The 18996-nt window shown below is 43.8% G+C and overlaps 1 protein-coding gene across 1 annotated transcript in view; it reads left to right on the top strand.

The window, feature by feature from the left end:
* Positions 1 to 5114, top strand: part of LOC126204037 (calcium release-activated calcium channel protein 1-like) — a 119655-nt gene extending 114541 nt beyond the window's left edge. The window contains exon 7 of the mRNA XM_049938462.1: positions 2599 to 5114. Within this exon, the coding sequence (XP_049794419.1) occupies positions 2599 to 2928 (330 nt within the window). The 3' untranslated portion in view covers positions 2929 to 5114. The remainder of the gene's footprint in view (positions 1 to 2598) is intronic.
* Positions 5115 to 18996: the final 13882 nt, after the last annotated feature.

Below are 18996 nucleotides of genomic sequence, written 5' to 3'. Positions count from 1 at the left end.
CACATCCATCTGCTCGATACAATTTGAAACCAGACTCGTCCGACCAGGCAACATGTTTTCAGTCATCAACAGTTCAGTGTCGATGCTAACAGGCGCAGGTGAAGCGTAAAGCTTTCTCTCGTGCAGTCATCAAAGGTACACGAGCGGTCCTTCGTCTCCGAAAGCCCATATCGATGATGTTTCGTTGGATGGTTCTCACACTGACACTTGTTGATGGCCCAGCATTAAAATCTGCAGCAATTTGTGGAAACGTTGCACTTCTGTCACGTTGAACGATTCTTTTCTATTCCCACTTCATCGCTACTTCGGAGATGCTGTGTCCCATCGCTCGTGCGCCGACTATAACACAACGTTCAAATTCACTTAAATCTTGATAACCTGCCATTGTAGCAGCAGCAACCGATCTAACAACTGCGCCAGATACTTGTTGTCTTATATAGGTGCTGCCGACTATAACACAACGTTCAAACTTAAATCTTGATAACCTGCCATTGTAGCAGCAGCAACAGATCTAACAACTGTGCCAGATACTTGTTGTCTTATATAGGCGCTGCCTGTTTACATAGCTCTGTATTTGCATACGCATGCCTGTACCAATTTCTTTGGTGCTTCAAAAAGTTTTGCATAGTCCGCTTTCCAGAACTCCTGAAGATAGACGTTGACTGTGGATATTGTATCACAGACACAGTCCCTTTAACTCTCCACAGATGTCACTAAACCCGCCCATCGTAAAAAAACCATGCATGAGCAGCGCCTATAAGACGGAGGGGGTCCGACAGCCGATCAGGTCCAGTCATTCCACCAGGAAGGAGGTACACGGCTCGTGTTGCCTGTAGTTCAATTATACCTACACGGTCAATACCGCGATTCCATCGCGTCCGCATTGTTACTTTGTGCCAGGAAGGGCTCTCAACAAGGGAAGTGTCCAGGCGTCTCGGAGTGAACCAAAGCGATGTTGTTCGGACATGGAGGAGATACAGTGAGACAGGAACTGTCGATGACATGCCTCGCTCACGCCGCCCAAGGGCTACTACTGCATTGGATGACCGCTACCTACTGATTACAGCTCGGAGGAAGCCTGACAGCAGCGCCACCATGTTGAATAATGCTTTACGTGCAGCCACAGGAAGTCGTGTTACGACTGAAACTGTGCGCAACAGGCTGCATGATGCGCAACTTCACCCCCGACGTCCACGGCGAGGTCCATCTTTGCAACCACGACACCATGCAGCGCGGTACAGATAGGCCCAACAACATGCCGAATGGGCTGCTCAGGATCGGCATCACGTTCTCTTCACCGATGAGTGTTCCATATGCCTTCAACCAGACAATCGTCGTGTTTGGAGGCAACCCGGTCAGACTGAAAGCCTTACACACACTGTCCAGCGAGTGCAGCAAGGTGGAGGCTCCCTGATGTTTTTGGGTGACATTGGGCTGACGTACACCGCTGGTGGTCATGGAAGGCGTCGTAATGGCTGTACGATACGTGAATGCCATCCTCCGACCGATAGTGCAACCATATCGAAAGCATATTGGCGAGGTATTCGTCTTCATGGAGACAGTTCGCGCCCCCATCATGCACATCTTGTGAATGACTTCCTTCGGGATAATGACATCTCTCAACTAGACTGGCCAGCATGTTCTCCAGACTTGAACCCTATCGAACATGTCTGGTATAGACTGAAAAGGGCTGTTTATGGACGACGTGACCCACCAACCACTCTGAGGGATATACGCCGAATCGCAATTGAGGAGTGGGACAATCTGGACGAACAGTGCATTGATGAACTTGTGGCTAATATGCCATGATGAATACAGGCATGCTTCAGTGCAAGAAGATGTGCTACTGGATATTAGATGTACCGGAGTGTACAGCAATCTGGACCACCACCTCTGACAGACACGGTGTATGATGGCAAAACATGCAATGTGTTGTCTTAATGAGCAATAAAAAGGGTAGAAATGATGTTTATGTTGATTTCTATTCCAATTTTCTGTACAGGTTCCGGAAATCTCAGAACCGAAGTGATGCAAAACCATTTTTGATTTTGTGCGTGTGTGTGTGTGTGTACAATAATTATTAAAAAGATGTAGCCTGTGTCTGTCTGGATGTTTGAGTGCTGCATAAAAATATGAGGTAATTTGGTCAATAACGTTTCAAGATTTTTGGTAACAACATTTCCCACTTATGTGGTATATGTACTCATACATCACATATATTCAAAAATGTGTAGTTTATGTTTGTACAAACATTTATTAGAGTATCACATAAAAGCTTTCAGTAAATCTATTAGGAATATTTCGAGTTTTGGCTAATTATATTTGCCCTTTATATAGTGTAAACATTTATATACCATGTATATGATGAAGATGTAGCAAATGTCCATCCGAACATTTATTAGAGCATTGTGCAAGAAGTTTTCGAGATTTTTGGTAATAATTTTAAACTATGACTTGTCTTTATGTAGTAGTACAGCTGACACACATTGTGAACTATTTTTAGTTCCAGTCGCCGGGTTTATTGCGTACTTTAGTTCAATGTTTTAAGAGAGGACGTCAGTTGCAGACAATGAGCTGTGCTGTGGGTGTTGCCTACAGGTGCAGGAGCTGGTGGGCGAGTCCCCGCACGAGCGCATGCGCGGCTTCATCGAGCTGGCGTGGGCCTTCTCCACAGTGCTGGGGCTCTTCCTGTTCCTGGTCGAGGTGGCCATCCTGTGCTGGGTCAAGTTCTGGGACTACTCGTTCACGGCCGCGTGGGCCGCCACCGTGATCGTGGTGCCCGTGCTGATCGTGTTCGTCGCCTTCGCCGTGCACTTCTACCACAAGCTGGTCGTGCACAAGTGCGAGAGCTCCGTGGCCGACATCCAGGAGCTGGAGGCCATGAAGCAGCAGCTCGACTCGGCCACGCTGGCCCACTCCAAGGTGTGAGGGAGGGGCGGCCGGACGCTACCCTAACCTGCCAAGCGCCTCGGAGCTGTGACGTTATTTTGCATCTGCTGCACCCTACTCGTCAGAGAGTTTAGCCGTTGGAGGACGCATCGCGGCACAAATGCGTGAAACAGAAACAAAAGTTTAACCAGTGAATGCGGATACTTGAAACGATGCAAGGCTGTGAGATGTTACTGACTGTGTCGAGTGACAATGTCGGAAGAAGAAATGAGCACGGAAGACGCGAAGGCACGAAACCCAGTCGTTTTGACTTCCCTAGATTGCGATAACGCTCGCGACAGCAGTAATAGTGTTGTCAAGCCACTAACAGGGTAACCAAAATCGCACGTTAGCGCGTCCAGGAATCTAGTACCATGTCAAGTCTCGCATCAGCCTGACGAGCAATATGTAGGAAATATTCTACACATTGCACCTCAAACGACGATTTTCTGTAGACGGCAGTTTCTCTCCTCGTGCAAGCTCTGAAATTCCAAAATATCTTCCGTATGCTACATTAATGAACTTTTATAAGGCGAGAGCATCCCTTATGGCGGGATAGGGCGGTGGGCAGACAGGGCCGCATAACTTCAGTAATCACAGATGTTTTGCGCTTACGAGAAATCATCTCTTTCCCTACCTACTCTATCGCTCAGCTTCACTTTCACTGTTTGTGTAGTCCAAATACGGCGACTTCGATTTGACAGTCTACGCGTCGAAAGAAGTTAATGAAGACCTGAAAAGAATGTGTTGACATAAAGCCATTCGAGGCTGAATGTCGATGTAAGTTATTCACGAACATAAATTTCACTGAAAAGCCAACCTGGAAGAATACAGCACGATCTGATAAATGCAAAAAAAGGTAAAGTGGAAAGATGAAGAAAGATTGCGAGGTTAAAGCGCGGAAGAAATTCAAACACGCCCAATCAACTGAGCACAATAATAAAAAATCGAAGGTTTAGTACCTACAATGATATTTCGAAGTACGCCAATATTCATGAATTCACATTCAATGCACAAAGTTCAACATTGCGTCACCGTGTTCTGGCTCAATTGCAGTGTGTGATCGATTCTTTGTCAGTTTGATGAGAACATTATGTTGAGGACAGAGTTAAAGCATTTAGCTGTATACCGTCCGTACTGTGAAGAATTATAGCCTCTCCTAATGATGGCTCAAACCACAAGCTGATTACGAATAGCTAACACTGACCAGAACGCTAAGAACATTGATCTCGTTCTTATCGTAGTATCTATCACTTCTTCATGACGGTAGTTTCAATGGTTTTCTGTGGAGTGGAAAGAAGTCTGTGTCAAATTTGAGATGCTGTGCTAGTAATAACGCACAGTGTATTAACTCGCTTTGATGTAAATGCTTCTCGTGTTGTGAATTTTCTAACGCCGTCGCTTGATTCATAATACGTCCGATATTGCCGCATCTCAGGGAAACTGCATTTTGCCGACAGTTTTGCTACTAGTTTCCGTATTGCTAGACTATTTGTTTCTGTGCATGTGCAGACAGTTGTAGCTTTAGAAATCTGTGGTTTAAAGTGTTTTTCAAGTGTGACAGCTACACACATCTCTGGGTAACAGCCTCAAATAGACAGTGAAAACGCGCAGGATGGTAAGCTGTTGTGACCAGCTGTCAGTACACTCCTGTCCTCCTAGTCACCCGCCGTAGCAGTGCAGTTTGTCCTCCTCCACAGAACTATTCGAGGACAAACTCGTCACTCAATGCCGGACCAAGTACGGCTGTGCTTTTTAGGACCAGGTACCAAAGATCTGTACTTCGATACAGTATTTTCATCCATAAGATGGTGGAAATCACAAAAGTATGCGTTTGTAGAGCATAACAACGGCCGCTTCCCCTGCCGTGTGTTGTGGAATACAGTTTTGCAGAGGATGTTCCTAAAGGTTTCGCCGTTGCTGTGATATCGAAGCCAGTGATGTTAGTGTGTACCTGAAAGGATGCAAGCCACCGTGCCTCAGCTTGGTGTACTTATTTGGGAGAACAATGTATAACCGCAGTAGAACCAAAGCCTATCATATTCTAAAATATCGAACATGAAAGAACGCCACAATTGTGTAAAACAATAACGGTAAAAAAAATTAGCGTATCTATGTAAATACATGTGATCACAAAATAAATATTTATATGTTTGCTTACTGTATTGTTGAAATAATAAAGATATATGTATACATGTTTATTACGTAAACATATATTTATTATTCATATCTTATTCACTAGTAAGTGGATAATATTGTACTGTAGCTCTGTTAAGGAAAAGCACAAGACAAGTTCAAAAAATAAAATGGCCTCTGTTAACATGGACTATGTGGACACAAACGACAAAAGTCAGAAGTTCGTTCCGCCACAGTGACTGAGTGTGGAGAGTTTCGTTGTTACATATACCGTACCCTAAACAACGAAATTTATTGACCAAGTCCCTGATGATGGTGAACTGTGAAATATTCCGAAGAGAAATAAATGTATTACTCAATGTCCTGAGACACAGAATTTAATGAAAATGGATACAAATAGCATTTCAAATGAAGGATCTCGGGGCGAGTCGAAAGCAATAAAATTTTCTCAGGTTTCTCGCCACATCAACTGTCGAACAACGTCAAGAAGCTCGATCTTCCTGCGTAAACAGCGTTATTTATATCTTTGGATGACCCACAAAACTATTCCGTAGTCAAGCTCAAAATAGGAATAGCGTTATTGGTCACCTAAATGGAGATAACTACCGGCAGTCATTTTGGTTCCCCAGTTACAGTCTTTCACTCTACCATGATAAAAAAACAAATACATTATTCAATATCACGTGCAATGAAAGTATGTTTTGGAACAGATAACTAGAAATTAAATGGACACTGAAACATGACTACTCAACGTTCATACATAATGCCACCGAGCGAGGTGGACCAGTGGTTAGCACACTGGACTCGTATTCGGGAGGTCGACAGTTCAAACCCGTGTCCGGCCATCCTCATTTAGGTTTACCGCGATTTCCCTAAGTCGCTTCAGGTAAATGACGGAATGGTTACTGTGAAAGGACATGGCCGACTTCCTTCCCCATCCTTCCCTAATCCGATGGGACTGCTGACCTCGGTGTTTGGTCTCCTCCCCCCGCCCCCCTCCCCCGAATCTACCAATCAACCAACGTACTGCCGTAATTCTGGGTTAGCATCTAGCTCATAGGGAGTGTTAGCTGTAGTCTCGTGCACTACGCTCTTGTCATGGGCTGAATGGAATCAGTGTCATATGTACTGTGTGGCACTATATCACTGTATCGGGGGAAGGAGAAAAAACGACGTACGAAAAATAAAGAAAATATACACCTCAGATGAGTTGTTGAAGCAACAGTAGTTGATTCCTCGTACGAGCACCTAGCGAGTGGACATCGTATTTGCTGATATCAACCACTTTCATAATGGATTTAGTTATTCATCTATTTTTTACTTACTTATTAGTACCAAAGAAGCATCGGTAAGTGTCAGATAAATACAGAACAAAGTTATTCTCAATACGGTGGTGTCTGAACATCACACTAAAAGAGATCTGCATGGATGTGGATATCTTCTTCAGATAAAAGACTTGTGGATGCGGGTAACGGACCTGTGGATATGGTGCGGACAGAGATATCATTTACTTTGTCTTTGCAGACATCGAATCACAGTACTTTGTTAGGCACTAACCGATTGAAGGTCGTATGTCGTTGTTCTCTTGTCTTTGAACTGAACTACACAGCGAGTTATTGGAGGACCTACAGTTCAACGTGGACTTCAAATAAAGGTAAACTTGGGATTCTTCCTATTAACAAGTCGTTGCCAAATATCACAGACACGATCAGTGACAATTAATGCTACGACACTCGAGGACTGAGTCTTGGATCTTTGGATGTATAGACTGAAACCGACGCTTTAAAAAGAATGAAAGAGAGGAATTACGTTCTCACAAACTTTTTCCAACGACAATGTTATGTTGGCAATGTTGTTGTGTTATGTTGGCAATTGAATCTCAATGTAGACAAGTGTAATGTGCTGCGAATACATAGAAAGATAGATCCCTTATCATTTAGCTACAAAATAGCAGGTCAGCAACTGGAAGCAGTTGATTCCATAAATTATCTGGGAGTACGCATTATGAGTGATTTAAAATGGAATAATCATATAAAGTTGATCGTCGGTAAAGCAGATGCCAGACTGAGATTCATTGGCAGCACCCTAAGGAAATGCAATCCGAAAACAAAGGAAGTAGGATAGAGTACGCTTGTTCGCCCACCGCTTGAATACTTCTCAGCAGTGTGGGATCCGTACCAGATAGGGTTGATAGAAGAGATAGAGAAGATCCAACGGAGAGCAGCGCGCTTCGTTACAGGATCATTTAGTAACCGCGAAAGCGTTATGGAGATGATAGATAAACTCCAGTGGAAGACTCTGCAGGAGAGACGCTCAGTAGCTCGTTACGGGCTTTTGTTAAAGTTTCGGGAACATACCTTCACCGAAGAGTCAAGCAGTATATTGCTCCCTCCCATGTATATCTCGCGAAGAGACCATGAAGATAAAATCAGAGAGATTAGAGCCCACACAGAGGCATGCCGACAATCTTTCTTTCCACGAACAATACGAGACTGGAATAGAAGAGAGAACCGATAGAGGTACTCAGGGTACCTTCCGCCACACACGGTCAGGTGGCTTGCGGAGTATGGATGTAGATGTAGATGTAGATATTTCTGAAAAAGTGAGAAATTTGAAAACTAACTGTGTAAAGGTCCCGCTTGCAGAATGACTTATTACAGAACTTTTATTTGTGCATGAGTACGGTACTGAAATTGAAAATAAAATAAGAGGCACGTTGCTTCCCTAAAAATAGGAAGCTCTTCCTAGTAAATGCAATAGAAATGAAGTTGTTCTCTACTTGAAGTTAAACTGATCTGATTCTCGATTAAAGCTACCAAAAGAAAGAAAAGAACATAAAAATTCCATGGGCCTTGGCCCACTGTGGCTACAATTATCTTCAGATACGTTTCATAGTTTCGTTAACATCTACAGAGGAATTTCCTTTGCACTGAATACATCGTGATTAAAGCAAATCAGTGCCCGATTGGGACTCACAACCGGATTTCCTCCTGATCACGGGCGACTGCTGAGCATGTCTCCAGGTCTGATTAAAACTTGGCTCCTGTAACATGTAGATGGCAGCAACGGGCAGACACAGTCTGAAATACTCAGATATGGTGTGCCGCAGGGAGTCATTTGGGGTTCTGTGTATTCTGATTAACTTAAACGATCTTCCACTTGCATTCTCAAAACATGTTTAACTCACCTAATGAAACATTTCAAAATATTAACAGATGATTCTGTCTTAACGGATTACCATTACATTTTCACAAACCTCAGTCCACACAATATTAAGTACTTGTGACGTTTACCATTCGGAAATCTTCGAAATAAAATATATCGTAACCATTACCAAAAAATATACTTTGAAGATCTACAAGTTATTTTACGGGAAAAATTGTCGTGGGGCCAAATTTCGAATGACACAGTACAACTAAGAAAAGTTTTAAAATTTTTCATAACTCTGGAAAGTATAACTCAGCCATTTGCCTAGAAGTTTTGCAACTACGTTAATAACCGGACAGGTATTCCAAATCATTCTTTTATTGTATCCAATTTCACTAGACGACAACATAACTTGGCACAGTTTTTATGTTAACGTGTTCTGTCAGCAACGAGTTATAAATCTTTGACAATTTCAATACAGGGTTTGTTACTACAAAATAGGGAAACATGTTCTACTTAAATATGATTTACATATATTAATGAAATACATTTGTAAACAATCGCTCGCGAAGAATTATAATTTACATCTTTAATAACACAGTTGCTCTTGTTGCTATCATTCTCCCGCAGTCTTTGACAGGAAATTAACAGACTGATACAGTCAAACATATCTTCAAAATATGGTAAATATTTTTAAGCGATTTCAAATTGTCACAGTATCTTGTGAGGTGTTCTACAGAGTAGTTTTACGTAAAAGAATAATATCTACATCTACATCATACTCCGCAAGGTACCTAATGGTGTGTGGCGAAGGGTACTTTCGGTACCACTATCTGATCCCTCCAACCCTGTTCCACTCGCGAATAGTGCACTGGAAGAATGATTGTCGGTAAACCTCTGTATTAGCTTTAACTTTTTCAAATTTTCTCCTCGTGGTCAATACGCGAGATGTATGTGGGGGAAGGGGGAAGAAATATGTTGTCTGACTCCTGAAAAGTACTGTAACGAAATTTCAATAGTAAATCTCTCCGTGATGCACACCGTCTCTCTTGTAACGTCTGCCATTGGAGTTTGTTCAGTATCTCAGTAACGCTCTCTCGCCAGCTAAAAAGCCTTACCTGATAGGGATCCCAGATAGATGAACAATATTCAAGAATCGGGCGAACAAGCGCCTTATAAGCCACTTCCTTCGTGGATGAGTTACATTTCCTTAAGATTATTCCGATGAATCTGAGTCTTGTGTCTGCTTTTCCCACTATCTGTTTTATATGGTCATTCCACTTAAGGTCGCTCTGGATAGTTAAGCCTAGATATTTTACGGCAGACACTGTCTCCAGCTGTTTGGCATTAATAGCGTAGCTGTACAGTAGTAGATTTCTTTTCCTATGTATGCCCAATATGTTACACTTATTGCCGGCCGCGGTGGTCTCGCGGTTCTAGGCGCGCAGTTCGGAACCGTGCGACTGCTACGGTCGCAGGTTCGAATCCTGCCTCGGGCATGGATGTGTATGATGTCCTTAGGTTAGTTAGGTTTAAGTAGTTCTAAGTTCTAGGGGACTGATGACCACAGCAGTTGAGTCCCATAGTGCTCAGAGCCATTTTTTTGTTACACTTATTTACGTTTAGGGTCAACTGCCAGAGTCTGCACCATTCATCAATTCTCTGCAGATCGTCCTGCAAATTCTTACTATCTTCTGTCATTGCTACTTTAGTATAAACAACTGCATCATCTGTGAATAGCCTTAAAGAGCATCCGACTCTTTCTACTAGATCATATATATATATATATATATATATATATATATATATATATATATATATATATATATTGTGAACAGCAACGTTCCTATCACACTTCCCTGTGGTACTGGAAATTTTGGAAATTTGTGGTAAGGTATTATGGGACCAAACTGCTGAGGTCATCGGTCCCTAAGCTTACACACTACTTACACTAACTTACGCTAAGGACGACACACACACACCCATGCCCGAGGGAGGACTCGAACCTCCGACTGGGGGAGCCGCGCGGACCGTGACAAGGCGCCCGAGACCGCGCGGCTACCCCGCGCGGCCCCTATGGTACTCCGGATATTACCTTTACATCTGTCGATTTAGTTCCGTTAAGAGCGACGTGTTGAGTTCTATCTGCAAGAAAGTCTTGAATCCAATCGCAGGTCTGCTCCGATACTCCGTAAGCTCGTATTTTTTTCATTAGACGGCAATGCGGGACTGTGTCAAATGCCTTCCTGAAGTCAAGGAACACGGCATCAGCCTGAGCGCCGTTGTCCACTGCGCTATGGATCTCATGGAGGAACAGAGCGAGCTGAGTTTCACAGGATCTCTGTTTGCGGAATCCGTGTTGATTTTTATAGAGAAGCTGTTCATTTCCCAAGAACCTCATAATTCTTGAACATAAAACATGTTCCATAATTCTACAACAGATTGACGTCAACGATATAGATCTATAATTGTGTGGATCTCTCTTATGGCCTTTCTTAAAAACGGGAATGACCTGCGCTTTTTTCCAGTCGTTAGGTACCTTGGGTTGCTCAAGCGATCCACGATAAATTACTGCTAGAAAGGGAGCAAGTTCTTTCTCATAATCTTTATAGAATCTTATAGGTATCTCATCTGGTCCTGAAGCCTTTCCAATAGTAAGCGATTGTGGCTGCTTTTCAATTCTGATATCGGTTATCTCAATATCTGCCATTTTGATGTTCGTACGACGATTGAAAGGAGGGACAGTGTTACGGTCTTCCGCGGTGAAACAACTTCGAAAGTCCAAATTTAATATTTCGGCCTTTTCTCTGTTATCTTCCGTTTCTGTGTCGGTGTGGTCGCTGAGAGAATGAATAGATGATTTTGACCCACTCACTAATTTTACACACGACCAAATCTCTTAGGGATTTTACTCAGGTCGATTAACAACACCTCACTTTCGAAATCATTGAACGCTTCTCTCATTGGTCTCCTTACACTCATTTTTGGCATCTGCTGGTGTAGTATTTGGAGTAATTACATTTGCAGACCGAAAATACATATAAATATGATAATGGCCGCCATTTACAATAAATAATTCATATCTCTGTATCGGGTTCTTCATTATAGTTAGTGGATCAGACTCTACACTAATCTGCCCAACTACAAACTTACGACATAAGTCCACAAGCCATAAAAAATCTACTCAAACAATGAGTTACAAAAAGTGGATAGTGTTAAGGTTTTGGGATTAAAGTTAGATCATAACCCGCACCTTATAACTATTGAAGCGCCTTATTTCAGTAACATATTCCATACTCATGATTACTATTAAAAGTCACTTAAAACCGAGGTAACTGGTTTATTCTGCACATATTTCTTCACTAATGAACTGTTGTTGTGTATCATTTGCGGTCTTTAGTCAGCAGACTGTTTTCATACAGCTGTGCACGCTACTCATCCAAATAACTACTGCAACTTACGAGTTGCCATTCTACATTTTATATCCTCTCTTTTTTCGGCCGTCCTCATTTATTTTACTGTCCAAATAGGAAAACTCATCTACTAATTTTAGCGTCTCTGTTTCTAATCTAATTCCCCCAGCATCGCCTGATTCAGTTCGACTGCGTCCCATTACCTTTGTTTTGCTTTTGTTAATGTTTGTCTTATATCCTCCTTTCAAGACACTGTCCGTTCCGTTCAACTGTTCTTCCAAGTCCCTTCCTGTCTCTGACATAATTACAATGTCGCCAGCAAACTCAAAGTTTTTATTTCTTCTCTTTGAACTTCAATTCCTTCTCCAAATTTTCCTTTGGTTTCCTTGCTCAATGTACAAATTGAATAACGTCAAGGATCGGATACAGCCCCGTTTCATTCCCTTCTCAGACGCTGCCCCTCTTTCATGCCCCTCTACTCTGATTACTGCCGTCTGGTTTTTGTACAAGTTCTAAATAGCCTCTCACGTCCTATATCTTACTCCTGCAACCTTCTGAATTTCAAGGATAGTATTCCAGTCAACATTCTCAAAAGGTTTACCTTTCCTTAACCTATCTTCTAAGACAACACGTAGGATCAGTATTGGCTCCCGTATTCTTAGGAATTCAAACTAATCTCCAAGGGCAGAATGTACCACTTTTTCTCTTCTTCTGTAAATAATTCTTGCGAGTGTTTGGCAACCATGACATTAACCTGACAGTTCGGTAATATAAACACCGGTCAGCACCTGTTTTCTTCGGAAATGGAATGATGAGATAAAAGAAATTATTCAGATACTTAAAGAAGACGAAAATTTAATTGTGATGGATGACTGAAATTCGATGGTAGAAAAAGGAAGAGAAGGAAAAAATAGTAGGTGAATGTGGCCTGGGGGGAAGGAGTGAAAGACGAAGCCACCTGGCAGAATTTTCCAAAGAACAGTATTTAATCATCGCTTACACTTCGTTTAAGAATCATGAAAGAAAGTTGTGTACGTGGATTAGACCTGGACAACAACGAAAAGATTCAGATATATACTGAAGCGCGAAAGAAACTGGTATAGGCATGCGTATTCAAATACAAAGATATGTAAAGAGGCAGAATACGGTGCTGCGGTCGGCAAAGTCTATATAAGACAACAAGTGTCTGGCACAGTTGTTAGATCGGTTATTGCTGCTACAATGGCAGGTTATCAAGATATAAATGAGTTTGAATGTGGTGTTATAGCCGACGCACGAACGATGGGACACAGCATCTCCGAGGAAGCGATGAAGTGGGGATATTCCCGTACGATCATTTCACGAGTGTGCCGTAATGTCAGGAATTCGGTAAAACATCAAATCTCCGACATCTATGCGACCGGAAAAAGATCCTGCAACAACGGGACCAACGACGACTAAAGAGAATCGTTCAACGTGACAGAAGTGCAACCATTCCGCAAACTGCTGCAGATTTTAATGCTGGGCCATCAACAAGTGTCAGCGTGCGAACCATTCAACGAATTATAATCGATATGGGCTTTCGGAGTCGAAGGCCCACTCATGTACCCTTGATGACTGCACGTTACAAAGATTTAAGCATCGCCCGGGCCCGTCAACACCGACATTGGAGTGTAGAAACATATTGCTTGGACAGACGAGTGTAGTTTCAAATTGTATCGAGCGGATGGCAGAGTAAAGGTATGCATTCATGTCCATTGTAAATTCCGATGGACTTGGGCAAATCCATCAGAGCCGGCCGGAGTGACCGAGCGGTTAAAGGGGCTACAGTTTGGAACCGCACGACCGCTACGGTCGCAGGTTCGAATCCTGCCTCGGGCATGGATGTGTGTGATGTCCTTAGGTTAGTTAGGTTTAAGTAGTTCTAAGTTATAGGGGACTTATGACCACAGCAGTTGAGTCCCATAGTGCTCAGAGCCATTAAAAAAAAAAAATGCATCAGGACAATGCAACACCCCACACATCAAGAATTGCTACAGAGTGGCTCCAGGAACACTCTTTTCAGTTTAAACACTTCCGCCGGTCATCAAACTCCCCAGACATGAACTTAATTGAGCATATCTGGGATGCCTTGCAACGTGGTGTTCAGTAGAAATCTCCACCCCCTCATATTCTTAAGGCTTTATCGACAGCCTTGCAGGATTCATGGTGTAAATTCCCTCCAGCACTAATTCAGACATTAGTCGAGTCCATGGCATGTCGTGTTGCGGGACGTCTGCGTGCTTCTGGAGGCCCTCCGAGATATTAGGTATGTGTACCAGTTCGTTTGGCTCTACAGTGTATAATGGTAATTATCACTTAATTATTAGTAAAACATTTTATTAACATTTAAGTCAGTAAATTATTATGATTTGTTGTTTCACAGCTACCTCTTTCATCCAAAGCATTTGTGTGTATGATTGGTATGTAATCATTCAGTTGACATCACAAAATTATTGAAAACATTGCTGGCCGAACATTAATGACACGCTCTAAGCGACCAGTTGGATCGGGTGAGCAGTGATCAGACTGTTGTTTCCGGCCAAGCGTCGTGGCTAAGCGAGCTCTTTCAGAGAATTTCTGTTTAATGTGGTGGGCTGTACTTGTAAGCTAGTGAGAATGGGTAGGAGAAACGCTCTTCTAGTATGTGAATACCAGTCACGTAGATTAATCATGTAGGCACCACATTGCGAAACAGCGTTAGATGAAATGAGCACATTAACCAGTCACAGGGAAGGTCAATAGCCGACTACGGTTTGTCGGGAGAGTTGCGGAAAATGTAGCGCACCTAGGAGACCGCCTTTAGATCGCCTGTGTGACCCATTCTTAATTACCACGCGAGTGTTTGTGTATCTCACCAGGATGAATTCTAGGAAGACATCGAGACAATGCAACGGCAAGCTCCAAGTTTTATTACATTGTTCGGTCAGTGTAATAGTGCGAACTTAAATGGGAATCCTTATGAGCAGGAAGATGTTATTTTCGCGAAATGCTAAACTGATAATTACTGTAGATTGCGGAAGGTTTGTTCTGTCCCAGCACACATATACAGTGTGACAATTATTGAACTACAGGGGAAAAAACGTAAATTAGTTACAAACTACGGCGTGCACACACTTTATTCAATATGTGAATGAGACTACAGATATTCGGACTTAGGTTATGGCATGTTCGATATGCCTGCCATCTTTGGCGATGTCGTGGCTCAGACGAATAGCGAAGTTCTGCGTGACCCGCTGAGGTGTCGGGACATCGATGCTGTCGATGACCTCCTGAACGGCTGTTTACAGCTCAGAAATGGTTTTGGGGTACACCTAGTCTTTAATATAACCCTACAAAAAGGAGTCGGATGTGTTCAGATCCAGAGAATATTGTGGAAAATCGAGGCCCATGTCAGTGGCCTCTGGGTACCCCACAGCCAGAATGCGGTCCCCAGAGCGCTCTTCCAGGACATCAAACACTCTCCTACTTCGTCTTGCATAAACCACATCTTGTTGAAATCAGTTTCACTTTGGACAATGTGGATGAAATCGTCTTCCAAAACCTTCGGTAGTCACCATGCCATCAAGGAATATCGCACCGATCATTCCGTGACTGGACACTGCACACCAGTCACACGTAGAGTGTGAAGAGGTTTCTCGATCGCGAATTTCGGATTTTCAGTCCCCCAAATGCGCCAGTTTTGCTTATTGGCGAACCCATCCAAATGAAAGTGGGCTGCGTCGCTAAACCAAGCTATAGTAATTCCCGTCATGCCCCGCGGCCAACCGTGAAGTTTGAGCGTCCTAACACAAACCGTTCAGAAGTTATGACGATTTTATTTCATATACTTCATTAGCTGTCACCCTGTATGAAGAGGAGAATAAGAGCGATATAGGGAAGACTAGGGCTTGTACAGCGACATGCCGTCAATTATTTTCTCTTAGCTCTATTTGCAAGAGGAGTAGGGAAGGGAATGAGTATCTATGGTGACTTTCGTAGTTTTCATGCAGATAGGAATCGAGGAAGTTTGCATGGATGGATGTAATGGACTCAGCAGCACAGATACAGAATACGACAACTGATCAGGATTACTATTTTAAAAAGTCTAGTGAGTGACATTACCAAAACAAAACAAACAGTACAAGGAAACAGTCGTATGAACTGCGTTACCCGGGAGACGCCAGTGGGCTCTTCGTCTGCCTAATCAGAAAGGGCTTCCTTTCGTCCAAGCCACAATGACGCTATTCCTCGCGATGTGTAAGAGTTGTGTGTTGAGTGTAGGTGATTGTAATGGGTGTGCGTGTGTGGTGTGGTGCCACGTTTGTGTTGGATGGTGATGACAGAAGGAAGATGGAAAAATCCAGTGCTGGCACAAAGCCTACGCCTCTCGATTTCGAATAGGGGGGGGGGGGGGGGGGGGGCATACCGTGCTCGTCCGACGGACGAATCATAATCATCAACAGTGTTACGTACCCTCACTCCATAGCACACCGCGGAACAGTTTGAAATTTATCCCAGGAACTGGAACAAAGACTGGTGATTAGGAATCTTACAATCCCACCTGTCTTCCCTTGCAGTCCAAGTACTGTCGGTGAAAAAATCTTCACAGTCACAGTCATAGACTGTGCGGCTGGTCCCGCTGGAGGTTCGAGTTCTCCCTCGGGCATCTGTGTGTGTGTGTGTTTGTGTGTGTGTGTTTGTCCTTAGGATAAGTTAGGTTGAGTAGTGTGTAAGCTTAGGGACTGATGACCTTAGCAGTTAAGTCCCGTAAGATTTCACACACATTTGAACATTTTTGAAAATATCTTCCACTACGAGGATTCGAAGCAGCTACCACTGAGTAGTGAATCATTGCAAAGCCGTGTGTCAGCGATCTCGGATACAGAAGTAGATATGAAGTGAAAGCCAGCCGGTGTGGCCGAGCGAGTCTAGGCGCTTCAGTCTGGAACAGCGCGACCGCTACGGTCGCATGTTCGAATCCTGCCTCGGGCATAGATGTGTGCTGATGTCCTTACGTTAGTTAGGTTTATGTAGCTCTAAGTTCTAGGGGACTGATGACCTCAGATGTTAAGTTCCATAGCGCTCAGAGCCATTTGAACTATGAAGTGAAAATACGCTACTGGCTATTAAAATTGCTACACCACAAACAAAGATGACGTGCTACAGACGCGAAATTTAATCATCGACAGGGACAAGATGCTGTGATATGCAAATGATTAGCTTTTCAGAGCATTCACACAAGGTTGGCGCCGGTGGCGACACCTACAACGTGCTGACATGAGGAAAGTTTCCAACCGATTGCTCATACACAAACAGCAGTTGACCGGCGTTGCCTGGTGAAACGTTGTTGGGATGCCTCGCGTAAGGAGGAGAAATGCGTACCATCACGTTTCCGACTTTGATAAAGGTCAGATTGTAGCCTATCGCGATTGCGGTTCATCGTATCGCGACATTGCTGCTCGCTTTGGTCGAGATCCAATGACTGTTAGCAGAATATGGAATCGGTGACTTCAGGAGGGTATTACGGAACGCTGTGCTGGGTTCCAACGGCCTCGTATCACTAGCAGTCGAGATGACAGGCATCTTATCCGCATGGCTGTAACGGATCGTGCAGCCACGTCTCGATCCCTGAATCAACAGGGACAACAAGACAACAACCATCTGCACGAACTGTTCGACGACGTTTGCAGCAGCATGGACTATCACCTCGGAGACCATGGCTGCGGTTACCCTTGACGCTGCATCACAGACAGGAGCGCCTGCGATGGTGTACTCAACGACGAACCTGGGTGCACGAATAGCAAAACGTCATTTTTTCGGGTGGATCCAGGTTCTGTTTACAGCGTCATTATGGTCGCATCCGTGTTTGGCGACTTCGGGGTGAACGCACATTGGAAGTGTGTATTCGTCACCGCTATACTGGCGTATCACCCCCCGTGATTGTATGGGGTGCCATTGGTTACACGTCTCGGTCACCTCTTGTTCGCATTGACGACACTTTGAACAGTGGACGTTACATTTCCGATGTGTTACCACCCGTGGTTCTACCCTTCATTCGATCTCTGCGAAACCCTACATTTCAGCAGGATAATGTACGACCGCATGTTGCAGGTCCTGTACGGGCCTTTCTGGATACAGAAAATGTTCGCCTGCTGCCCTGACCAGCCCATTCTCCAGATCTCTCACCAATTGAAAACGTCTGGTGAATGGTGACCGAGCAACTGGTTCGTCGCAATATGCCAGTCACTACTCTTGATGAACTGTGGTATCGTGTTAAGCTGCATGGGCAGCTGTAACTGTACACGGCATCCAAGCTCTGTTTGACTCAATTCCCAGGCGTATCAAGGCCGTTATTACGGCCAGAGGTAGTTGTTCTTGGTACTGATTTCTCAGGATCTATGCACCCAAGTTGCGTGAAAATGTAATCATATGTCAGTTCTAGTATAATATATTTGTCCAATGAATACCCGTTTATCATCTGCATTTCTTCTTGGTGTAGCAATTTTATTGGCCAGTAGTGTATTACATAAATAGCGTCGGAAAAATAAATACAATATTTATATTGATGTGAAGCAACTGGAGAAAGTAACAGCTTATTCCACATGAATAATATACTACACAGTCAGTAATAGTCGCACCGTACTGTGATATCACTTTACCCGCCTCACAGCGCCAGTGGACCAGCACGAGGGGAAAGTTGCGCCCCATAGAGCGAGCGCGAGACACATTCTCTGCAAGCACCCGGGGGTAGCCCGGCGAATGCCTTCGACTCGCATAAGAACGGACACTTGCAAAGAGCCTGGTGGACAATGAGATGCGCGCCGAAAACTCATGGACTCTCAGCAGCCACTGCTGCCACTGGGACGAAGCATAGACACAAAAGCGCCAACAATGCACATGCGTAGACGTGTCAATCTCCTGATTGGTAGCATCCATTTTTACCTGCCTAAAAAAAGCGATTAACGCGCCACGGATCCCTGGAGTGTAGACACAAAGCGCCAAGAATTCGCACAGGGAGGAGTGTGAACCAAAGAACTGCCTGCTTAAAAAAATGTTTTCTTGGCAGCTAGGGCGTTGCTTATAAATCACGAACGCCGGCAGATTCTTAGACGAAAGCGCAGGCATGGAAATATCCAGGATTCATGCAGAGACAGCCGTTACATAGAAGTGTTGTGTGGCTGGTTTCACAGCAACTTAGGAATGCAGAAAAACATCGGAACGCTGGGAACAGCCTTGACAGTGAAAACGTGAGAAAGACGTTAATTCTCGAGTCACACTCCAGTCCCCACAACGTAAAAAATTTCCACGCTGCATTGCGAGGCGTGGTCATGAAAAGGCGATCAGTCATTGCAAATTTAGTCCGCCGGTGACA

The sequence above is a fragment of the Schistocerca nitens genome, chromosome 9 (genome assembly GCF_023898315.1).
Source record: "Schistocerca nitens isolate TAMUIC-IGC-003100 chromosome 9, iqSchNite1.1, whole genome shotgun sequence".
In the NCBI taxonomy this organism is placed as follows: domain Eukaryota; kingdom Metazoa; phylum Arthropoda; class Insecta; order Orthoptera; family Acrididae; genus Schistocerca; species Schistocerca nitens.
This window is presented reverse-complemented; position numbering and strand designations above follow the sequence as displayed.